The sequence below is a fragment of the Capsicum annuum genome, unplaced genomic scaffold, assembly GCF_002878395.1.
Source record: "Capsicum annuum cultivar UCD-10X-F1 unplaced genomic scaffold, UCD10Xv1.1 ctg2836, whole genome shotgun sequence".
NCBI lineage: Eukaryota > Viridiplantae > Streptophyta > Magnoliopsida > Solanales > Solanaceae > Capsicum > Capsicum annuum.
The window spans coordinates 135,811-147,855 of NW_025834785.1; the positions used below are offsets into that span (position 1 = coordinate 135,811).

A 12,045-nucleotide genomic window follows, 5' to 3' on the forward strand; every position below is an offset into this window, starting at 1 on the left:
GGGAAGGGGTGGTAGAGGGAGGTAGAGACAAGAGAAGATAGGTTACAGTCATAGAATATTGGGACCCTTCAGGGTAAGTCTGTAGAGTTGGTGAAGATTCTTAATAAGAAGAGGGTGAATATTATGTGTGTTTAGGAGACTAGGTAGGTAGGATCTAAGGCTAGGGATGTGGATGGGTATAAGCTTTGCTACTCGAGGAGGGATAGGCGTTAGAATAGAGTCAGCATCTTAGTGGAAGAGGAGCTTAGAGGTCAGGTGTTGGAGGTTAAGAGAGTCAGTGATAGGCTAATGAAGATTAAGTTAGTCTTGGGGGGGGGGGGGTTTACATTGCATGTGTGAAGTATTTATGCACCGCATATGGGCTTGGAAGAGAAGGTGAAGGTGAGATTTTGGGAAGATTTGGATGAGGTGGTGAGAAGCGTGCCTAGCGTGGAGAAGATCATCATAGCAGGGGACTTTAATGGGCACATTGGAGTCCTACCTAGAGGCTATGATAATGTGCATAGTGGTTTTGTCTTCGATGTTAGAAATAGGGAGGGAACGGCCCTGTTGGATTTTGCGAGGGCCTTTAAGCTGGTGGTTGTGAACTTGAGTTTCCTAAAGAAGGAGGATTACCTGATTACCTTTCAAAGCATGAAAGCGAAGACTCAGATTGACTTTCTGTTGGTTAAGAAGCAGGATAGGATGCTATGTAAGGACTGTAAGGTCATTCCGAGCGAGTACCTTTCAACCCAGCATAGGCTATTAGTGATGGACTTATCTATCAAGAAGAGAAAGAAGAAATAGGTCAGGAAGGGTTGATCTAGAATTAAGTGGGGTAGCTTAATGCCAGAAAGTGCACTGGAGATAGGGGAAAAGGTGCTGGGTATGAGGGCGTAGGAGTGTAGGGGGGACGTGGATGCTATGTGGGATAGGGCAACCAGCTACGTCATAGAGACTACTAAAGGTATGTTGGGTGTTTCGAGGGGCCGGGCAGGTCGGCATAAGGAGGACTGGTGGTGGAATGAAGAAGTCAAGAAGAAAATAGTGATCAAGAAAAGGGCGAATGTTTAGTTGATTAAGAGTAAAGATGAAGAAGAGAAGTAGGTAAATAAGGAGGTGTACAAGGTAGCTAGGAAGGAGAATAAGTTGGTAGTTGTGGCTGCCAAGTCAGTAGCATTTAAGAATTTATATGCTGGGTTAGAGGAGAAAGGAGGGGATAAGAGGTTGTACAGGCTTGCAAAAGTTAGAGAGCGGAAGGGTCGTGACCTAGATCAAGTGAAGTGTATTAAGGGGGAGGATGGTTGTATTCTAGTAGAGGATGCTCATATTAAAAAGAGATGGTAGGACTACTTTCATAGATATTTGAATAAGGAAGGGGATATAGACATTAAGCTAGGAGAGCTGAAGCATTCGGAGAAGAGCTGTGATTTTAGCTACTACAGGTGTTTTAAGGTAAAGGAGGTCAAAAAGTCTATTCGTAAGATGTGGAGGGGTAGGGCGATGGGGCCGGATGAGATTTCGGTGGATTTTCGAAAATATGTTTGTGGGGCAGGGCTTAGGTGGTTGACGAATTTGTTTAACGGTATTTTCAAGACTGCGAGAATACCTAAGGCTTGGATATGTAGTATAATGATTCTGTTTTATAAAAATAAGGGTGACATTCAAAGTTGCAACAACTACAGGGGTATTAAGCTGTTGACTCACGCTATAAAGATTTGGGAGAGAGTGCTTGAGCGAAGATTGAGAAGGGTTATGTCTTTTTGGGAGAACTAGTTTGGATTTATGCCTGATCATTCCACGACAGAGGCAATCAATTTAGTGGGGAGATTGGTGGAGCAGTATAGAGAAAGGAAGAGGGACTTACACTTGGTGTTCATCGACCTAGAAAAGGCGTATGATAAAGTTCTGAGGGAGGTTCCTTGGAGGTGTTTGGAAGTGAAAGGGGTTTCGGTATCATACACCAGAGTTATTAAGGACATGTACGGTGGAGGGAAGACCATGGTGAGGACAGCGGAAGGAGACTCAGACCATTTTCCAGTTAAGACATGGTTGCATTAGGGATCGACTCTTAGTTCGTTCCTATTTATGATGGTGATGGACGAGTTGACGCGGAGTATTCAAGGCGAGGTGCCTTAGTGTATGCTATTTGAGGATGATGTAGTGTTGATTGATGAGACGTGGAGGGGCATAAATGACAAATTTGAGGTTTGGAGGCAAACCCTTGGGTCGAAGGGGTTCAGGTTGAGTAGGTCCAATACGGAGTATTTGGAATGCAAGTTTAGTGACTTGAGGCAGGAGGATGATGTGGTGGTGAGGTTGGACTCCCAAGATGTTTGTAAAAGGGATATTTTTAAGTATCTTGTGTCTTTGATCCTAGGGAATGGTGAGATTGATGAGGATGTCACCAATCGTATTAGAGCAGGTTGGATGAATTAGAGGCTTGTCTTGGGGGTGTTGTATAATAAGAAAGTGCCCCTTAAGCTTAAAGGCAAATTTTATAAAGTGGCAATCCGTCCAGACATGTTGTATGGCGCGGAGTGTTGGCCAGTCAAGCACTCCCACATCCAAAAAGTGAGGGTGGAGGAAATAAGGATGCTGCGTTGGATGTGTGGCTTACTAAAGGAGACAGGATTAGGAATGAGATTATTAGAGAGAAGATAGGGATGGCGTCGGTGGAGGACAAGATGCGGGAAGGAACGCTGAGATGGTTTTGACATGTGATGAAGAGGGACACAGATGCCCAAGTGCGTAGGTATGAGAGACTAGCATTGGATGGCTTCAGGAGGAGTAGAGGTAGGCCAAAGAAATACTAGAGGGAGGTGATCAGACATGATAAGGATCAGTTGCAGCTTACTGAGGACATGACCCTAGATAGAAAGGTGTGTAGGTTGCAGATAAGGGTAGAAGGCTAGCGGGAGGGTGTGGGTTGTAACAAGCCACGAGGAGAGATCTTGTGTAGCCGAGTTAGTAACCTTAGGTCTGTGTCTATAGGTGTCTATGGCGGCGAGTATGTGTTACTTATACATGGGTGCCCCTTTCATATTTTCTCAGTTGCTATCTACTTATTTCGTGTTGCTGTATCTCTCGTATTTTCTTATTGCTCTGATTTACTTTTTATTATTCCTTATGCCTTTTCTGTAATGTAATCCATCTCTTTGCTGCCTATTATTTATCTTGAGCTGGGAGTCTATCAAAAATAGCCTCTTCACTTCTTTGGATGTAGCGGTATGGACTGCGTACATCTTACCCTCCCCAGACCCCACTTTGTGGGAGCACACTGGGTTTGTTGTTATTGTCATTTAATTCTTTTTCCTTTTATTTTTCTATAATCTAATTGCATTCACTTTTTGTATGCTTCATTCTAATCTAACACTCTCCACACTAGCTTCATAATTCTATCATAGTATATCTATATACTAGCATAATATCATGGAGGACTACTTCAGTCCATTGATGTGACACTCCTCTATATACCATTACTACAAATCAATATGTTGGCATGATGTCATGGAGGACTACTGAAGTTATTCAATGAGACACTCCTTAATCTTCTATGATAATATCATAGTTTATCTATAAATTTGCATGGTATCATCCTTTAATGAGACCATCTTATCCCCTATGATTCCAGCATGGTATATCGATATATTTTGATGGTATCATGAAGGACTGCTTCATTACTTCAATGTGTCATGACCCAAATAGGGACAATGATGACACTTATCATACCTTCTTTGATAGGTAAACCTCAAACCCTTCCTAACACAAATATTAAAGTAAGAGAACAAAAGTAGAAGGTGTTAATAACTCAAAATCCCAACCATATGCATAGTAAGGAAATCTTAAATTTGGTTGCCACTAGTATAAGCCTCTAATATTGAGTATAATTAAATAGTTTGAAAGTCTCAAATATGGATTAAACTTAAAAAAGAGAAGATAGAAAAGATGTGAGCTAGCATCTAAGGATCAACAACTGGTACCTCAATCTCTATGGAGTGATCACCAGAAATCAAAGTCAATGTTAAGGGCTTGCCCACTCGGTACATGCACATAAGGTATAGAAAAGAAAAGGTGAGTAAAAAACACTTGTACTCAGCAAATATCGTTGACAAATCCTAATCCAATGAAATGGAGACAAGAAATAAAAAACCCACAACCAAGAACAACCACAAAACCTGCACTCAGAAAATATCACTCTATGCTAGCAATAATATACATCACCTCTTAATAACTACGTTCTCAGAATCAAATATCCAATCAGACACACTAGTTTAGATATTATATAAGATCGACACGTCAAGAAAACAAAATCAGTGCCAAAGATCCAGTATTAGTACTTCAGACACACAGGTATGATTAATATGATGTATGCTAGACAATGCAATGTGGATATGCAAATGATAAATACGATGAATGTTTGTCCTACCTATATACACCCGCTCTGCTTTATAGTTAGCCGAAAACCATATGGGATTTTCTAACTCTTTATACGCCCTTCAGATCAGCCTCTAAGGCCACTACATAAATAAATAATCAATATCAGTTTAATCTAATTTTACCCATACGACAACATGAAGAATATCCAAATACCTTCATGCCTAAATAATTCTTAACCTCCTGATTTGCCCAAAGGCCAAGGAGAAATACCAGTAAATAGTGATAGAATGCATATGAAAAGGGGGTGATGGAATATAACAAAGAAACAATATTGTCGAATCCAATAAAATCAAAACAATATCCCAATACTCAATAATTTCCACCCCCAAATGATATAAAGTCAAAATCTATGCCACCCATATGTTAATAAGTGAAACATGTACCTATAATTCCATTACTAGGTAATTATCGAATAACAATCATCAATTTTAGAAACCAATCTAAACAGTCAGTTAATTATTTTATTCCCATTATAGGTATATTGATACCCCACATAGATACTCATCATCTCACCTATACAGGACTCTTAAATTCCATTACCCCTTTTACACATAACTACTACATAAATACGCTGAATAAAAATCAAAGAATAGTATTAACTTGCCTTAAGCAAGCTCAGAGAATCAAAAAAATGCTTTGCCTATCAAAATTTCCTTCGAATGAGTTCAATCTATTCAAATATGAGTTCTACATAAGAAATGAAGCTAACAATACGCATAATAATATATTTTGAATATGGGTTCAAAATTCAACCTCTATCCCACAAGGTCAAAGATGATTTTTATTCAAAAATCACGTTAGCCATGAACCAATGAACTTAAATCTGAAATCCTATAGAAAGTAGAGTTGAAATCGACCTTAAGAATACTAGTTAATAAAATTTTCACTTTATTAGTGAAAACTGCAAATTTCCAAGTTCAAAAACCTAGATCTAAGTATGAAATTGTGAAGTAATCTTAGGGGATTGTTGAAAAGAGTATAAGAATCGCACCCAATGGTTGAGGGACTTGGATATGAAGCTTAGTTGAAAATGGAGTAAGATTGATTTTTAGACTTCTACCATAACCTTAATTTAGCCCAAATATTGGGATAAAATAATAAAATAAAAACAAATCTAAGGTTTGGGAACTTATCCCTTTCGAAGGAAAGAAAAAACACCAAGAATAACCCAAAATATAGCTTTAGGGAAATGGAGGAAAGAAAATAACTAAAAACAAAAGAAAATCTAATTATAAGCTAATGCCCATAGCAGTCCTATCAGTTATAACAACACTAGTGCCATCAGTTCTAGGCCAAAACTAATCGCACCAGTGCTAGGCCACCATTAACAATGCCTGCCCTATCAATGCTAACAACGCTAACACTAGACACCAACAAAACCAACCAAGTTCAAAACTTGTTTACAATACTCAAAACTTATTTGAAACCATGTAAACATAACCCAATAGTGCATTTGATCATTAAACATATTTTAGACTCAATGATAGAGTTAGAAATCCCAACAGAGATCATTAATATCAAATGTTGACCAAAGTCAACTCTTAAGTTTAAATTCCAACATTTTGTCTAAATGCCTAAAATTATATCAAAAGTCAGGAGACCCAAATCAACCATACTACTAACCCAAAATCAATATTTTAGAGCTAGTGAAACTGATGAAATTCTCATGAGATGCTTGGATCTCCAAATATGACAAAAATCTATAATTTTACTTATAAATCCCACCAAAATGAACAACTCCCTTAATTCTCAATTGAATGCCCAACTATGAGGAGGTGTGAAATAGTCAAAATGCTTAAAAATCTAAAAATCAAAGTAAGGGTTGTTACACTATCCACCACTGAAACATATGTTCATCCTTGAATATAGAGATAATGAAAGTACCTAAATCAATGAAAAGCTGAGGATATTTACTCTGCATGTTAGACTCTACCTTTTATGTAGCATCCCCAATCAGATAGTTCCTACGTTGAATTAATACTATTTGACCTGAGCTATCTAGGCTACTTATTCAAAAATAGTTGTAGGCTCCTTCTCAAAAAGTCAAATTATATTTCAAATCCACTAAGTTCCATCAAATCACTTATGAACCATCAAGATGATATTTCTTCAACATTAAGACACAAAATAAGATGTACAACTGAAAGATTTAGAGGTAAAAGTGACTCATAGCTTCCTCCCCAACCTTCTAAGGAAAACTGCATCACACCCTTCGTAAGTAACACCTTCAGTAAAACTCTCTCAACCACCATGAATGTCAAATCACGAACATCCCTATCAACATAACTCTTTTGCCTACTTTGGTCCCCAAAAAATTGATCATGAATTAATTTCAATCTCTCCATAGAGTTTCTTAACAGATACACACTCTAAGGCCTAACCCCCAAAAAACCAAACCATCTTAACGAGGACCTAATCCTCCTCCCATACAATGCCTCAAATTATACCATCTGAATGCTGGAATGATAACTATTATATAGGCTAAATTCTTGAATAGGTGCTATTATTATAGGATAACTTTGATAATGAAAAAAACTAATCCCAATCACCACCATAATCCAAAACACATGATTAGAGCATATCCTTCAACACCTAAATAGTGGGCTCCAATTGACCATCAGTATGAGGGTAAAAAGCCATACTTATTTGTAATTGAGTGCCTAACTCTCGCTGTATGGAACTCCAAAAGTTCAAAGTGAGCTAAGTACCCATGTATTAAATAATAAAAATAGGGATGCCATGTAGTCGAACTATCTCAAGAATGTGTATCTTCACCAACTTTAGTTTATTATAGTTCACCTTCACTGGAATGATTGGGCTAATTTTGTCAATATATAAAAACCACCCTAATAGAGTCAAACTTCCTAATGTTTGGGAAAAATTACCATGACATCCATAGTAATATGCTCACACATTACTCTGGTATTAACATCCTCTGGATTAAATCACCCAATCTCTGGTGCTCATACTTTACTTGCTAATAATTCAAACATTTAGCCATGAACTCCACCATATCTTTCTTTATCCTACACCATTAATAGTGCCTATTAATGTTGTGATATATATTTATTGCAGTTGAATAATTAAAATACCTCAATATGAGCTTCCTCTATGATCGACCTAGTCAAGTAACCTACTCTAGGAACACAAATCTAACCTTTAATCCATAAAACACCCTCTGAATCAAGGACCACATCCTTAGCTTCACCCCTCAACACCTTATCCCATATAATATATAACTTTCCATCCTCTAACTATCTATCTCAAATCTACTCCACTAATAAGGACCATGCCTCAACACAAGGAAGAATCTAACCCAGCTCAGAGATAAGTCACAAAAAGCTATTATCCACCCACTGAGCATCTATGGCTAAGGGGATTCCCTCAATTACCACCATAAAATGACCACCTATACTCGCTATATTTTGACTCAAGGTGTAGCCACCATATTTGCTATGATCGAATGATAAAAAATTATTATGTTATAATCCATCAATAACTCAACCACCAGCCTTGTATCAAATTCAACTTATTTTAACTAAAGATGTATTAAAGGCTGTGATAATCAATAAGCACCTCATAATAGACTACATAAAAATAATACTGCTACAACTTTAATACAAATACCATCGCTGTAAATTCCATGTCATGAATATGATAATTCTTCGCATGGGCCTTTAACTACCTCAAATTATAAGCTATCACCATTTTTCGCATTTATACACCATCTAGGTCCATAAAATTATCACAATAAATCATAAAACCCTCACCCTTCACTCGCAAGGTCAGAATAGGCAGCAAAGTAATAAATTCTTAAGCTTTTGAAATCTCTGATAACACTTATCAAGTAATTGCAAAGTAGTAGTATTCTAAATCAATTTTTTCAAGGGAGTGATAATAGAATAAAAGCCAGAACAAACCGCATATAATAAGCAACCAATCTAATAAGACTAGGAATCCCGTTAAGTGATGTAGGCCTAGGCCAATTCTAAACCAGCTCAACCTTGGTCGGATTAACCATAATAACATCCTTAGACACCATATGCCCTAAGAATTCTATTAAACTAAGACAAAACTCACACTTTGAGAACTTTGCATACAACTTCTCTTCTCTCAACCTTTGAAGCTGTAACACCCTCCAAATTTTGAGCATTTTATTTTTGGGACTCCCATGTTCAAAATGGTTGATTTTCAACTTAAATTATGTTCAGGCATGTGAATGGGGGTATCCCAAGAGAGTTTTAAAATTTTTAGATGGGGTTAGGGGTCGTTTTAAACCACGGGGGCAATGAGCCTCCACAATATCCTTGTGTCACGAAGGATAATCCCTGTGAAATGTTCCATTACATAGAGGATAGTATCTGCATCAGGGATCATGGCATGAAGGTTAGCCTACATGAAGGAGATCATAAGGATTACATCGTACGTTTATCTTACGGGTTCTAAATTCAAAAGAGCTTCTCAATTCTCGTGTGTTTAAGACATGTAACTATTTCCATATACTTGTATTTTCTTAATGGAATGAAAATTGGTTTATTATTTATGGTTTTTATGTTGGGTTTTGAACTATGGTTTGAGGGTTTTGGATATAAATTGTTTAAATGTTTTTCATGGTTTCTATTAATTTATTATGCATAAATTGTTGGTTCGTACACTCATTAGGGTGCATGGGAATGGTAAATAAACTTAGGGGTTCAATGGATTCCCCAAATAATTGGTTTTGGTATGGAAATCGATAATTACCTCAACCTACTTGCATAATTGGTTTTGGAATATAAATTATTATTTGTTTTTGCTATTTTCTTTGAAACTAATGTATTGCATAAAAAAATGGTTAAGGATGGTTTTGAAAACCTTGTGGGGTATGAAGGAATCCCCAAGTAATTTTTATAATAGAGTCGAGGTACTAAGGAATCCCCAAAGGGTTGGCTAATGACATTACTTGTAAGCTACAGTCGGTATGATGATACCACATAATGATGCCTAAACGATTGACTCCTTAATTAAATAGTTGGGTTACGTGTTAAATGTTTTAATATAGGCTTTAAGGGGATTGTGTAGAAAAGCCAAAAAGGTAGATATCCCTACGAGACTGATACTGAAAACTCATGTTTGCCGATGTGAGGGTTGGTCTTAATGACCGTATGTATAAGTTACACTTGATATATTTTAGGATGGATAGTCACCTTGATGGCTCTCGCTTTACTCATATTCTCTCTGATTCATGCAACTAACACACAAGGTCCCTTTTAGCAAGGGGAGCTAAACCCATATAGCCCATGGGTGTCCATTTAGGATGGTCAAGCGACAAGTTCAGGTTAAGGTTTTAAGGTTTATGCTAAGTTCTATTCTCTTTCCAAGCATGTGACATATATATATATATATTGCATATGATGTGGTGCACTATTTTTAATGATTTCTATATCATGGTTTATGGCATTATTTTATCCTATATCCCTGAGTTTTAATGATGTCCAAATAATACCTCCTGTCAAATGATGATACAGTCGCTGTCAAAATATAGTAACCCAATAAAGGTTAGTGTTAAATCCAAATGGAACAGGTGGAATTGCGAATCTCATTAGTTGTATTCAATGGAAAGAACAATAAAAGTCAATAGGGGGAAATTTGTGTAGTAATCTCGAGTAAGTAACTATATCAACTATGATTTTAGTCAGTGTAGGTGAACACTAGGATTGTGTTGCCCTAATTTCTCAACTTCGTAGTTTTATCGTGCTTTGTTGAAGCAACCCAATACTTTGGATGAGCAGAAGGATTTCACTCTTTACCTTTTGACTCTTAGGATGTCGCCTTACTGACCTTTATCTTGATCCTAATTAACTATTACCTTTTGAATCTCTAGTTATTAGATGAAATCTAACCATATTACTAAGATAGAACTTAGTCACTTGGATCGACAACTAAACTCGAAATTACTATTGTCTTTATCTTTTCCTAGTAACTACTCCTCTTTTGGAGCAAGTATCAATATCTAGGCGGGATCCTAATTAATGTGTACGCCCATTAAGAAAACTGCTATAATAAAGATAAAGCAATACATGCATGAGTATCAGTTCAGAACAACAAGGATGTCCCACTCCCTCATATGAAATAATGCATGTCAATACAGGGATGATCAAGAGATACTCACACTCAGAAGTGAAGTTCCAAGTAATGTATTTACCTTAGCTTTTAGAAAGTCAAGTTAGGATCACTAGAGGACTTTTCTTAGCTTTTAATGTAGGCTTGATGGATGGTATGGTGCAAATGGATATATCAAGTGATCAAGACTCCTTGGAACTACACTAACCTTGGGGTCTCACTTACTAGCCAATTTTGTTTTACTCCGCCCTTGTTTCTCCATTTTTATTCTTTATTGCACATTCAGGTTAGGTACGGTCTTTTATTCTTTTTTTTCACAATTTTTCTTTTCCTACCACACCAAGCCCTGCTAACTCTTTCTCTTATTTTACCTTTCTACATACCCATTTTACACTATACACTTCTATAATATACACTATACCCATTGTGAGTTGAGGTGCACAATGTCCAAGGGGGACCAGGGACAAAACAAGTTAATTGTAATATAAATGGGAAGTGAATAGAAGAAACAAAAAAATAGGCTATAAGGCTCAAAACAAAGATCAAGGGATATTATGCATATAGGGAAGATGATTTAGGCTAAAAGTGGACTAAAATAAAACATGGACCATGATCCTTTCCTAACTGATTATCCTTTAGCCTAGGCAAGACTAACTAGTCAAGTTTTGAATTCAACACACAAAGAAAACTAGGTACTATCTCACCCACACATGGAACAGAGTCATTATTACCAATTACTATGTATCTAGTTCATTCAATTATTAGCAAGTGATTATCATGTCACTAATTCTAATGCCATAACAAGATCAACAATGTTCACACATATATAAATTCACACAGTTCTAAAATGCAAAATTTTGGAGGGGTATCAAAAATCAATCAAAACATGACTACTACCCTGAATACTTAAAAATATCCTAATTACGCAAAAACAAAACACAATACAAAATAAAACACAATACTACACAAAATTATCCTAGACATACCGGTTCTACAACCATACCATGGCTGACAGAAAAAGAAGCACGTCAATAAAAAATTGTGGTGGCATAGTATACCCCCCCCTAACTAAAAACTATGCAGTGTCCTCAATGAGCTAAAACAAAGTAAAACGAGGGAAAGTGAGAACATACCTGGGACACACTAGGAGCTTGAATCATGAACATCCCCAGATGGGGACATATCAACTGGTGGTGGTAGTGCACTACTAGATGATGCACCTACTACATAGATACACGCATCTACCTATCGATAAATATAGAATTCATTAAATCATGCCTGGCCTTTTTAACAGCCTGATCATATAGAAAATTAGGGTCCTACAAGTCATCTATGTGATCTCTCTTGGCCCTAACTTCTGGGACCTCCTCATCGCCCTCTGTGGAGAAATCAAATTATCTTAGTATACGTTAAGGTGATATCGAGACCACCTAGGGTATAACTGAGAGAGTGCCTACAACATGGATCTCTATTGGGTGAAAGACCCAAATAGCTACATGGCTTTTATGAGTGAAAGCTCCAATC

At 37.1% G+C, this 12,045-nt stretch overlaps 1 protein-coding gene across 1 annotated transcript; it reads left to right on the forward strand.

Moving 5' to 3' along the window:
* Positions 1-357: 357 nt before the first annotated feature.
* Positions 358-2,696, forward strand: LOC124890996 (craniofacial development protein 2-like). Its single transcript, XM_047402841.1, has 2 exons — positions 358-719; positions 2,501-2,696. The coding sequence occupies exons 1-2, from the start codon at positions 358-360 to the stop codon at positions 2,694-2,696; spliced, it is 558 nt and encodes a 185-aa protein (XP_047258797.1).
* The last annotated feature ends 9,349 nt before the right edge of the window (positions 2,697-12,045 follow it).

Excerpts from the sequence above, each read along its gene's own strand:
- LOC124890996 (XM_047402841.1), top strand. The coding sequence starts at position 358 with ATGGGCTTGGAAGAGAAGGTGAAGGTGAGATTTTGGGAAGATTTGGAT. Across the intron at positions 720-2,500 it reads TGTAAGGTCATTCCGAGCGA|ACATGTTGTATGGCGCGGAG; the intron begins GTACCTTTCAAC and ends CAATCCGTCCAG.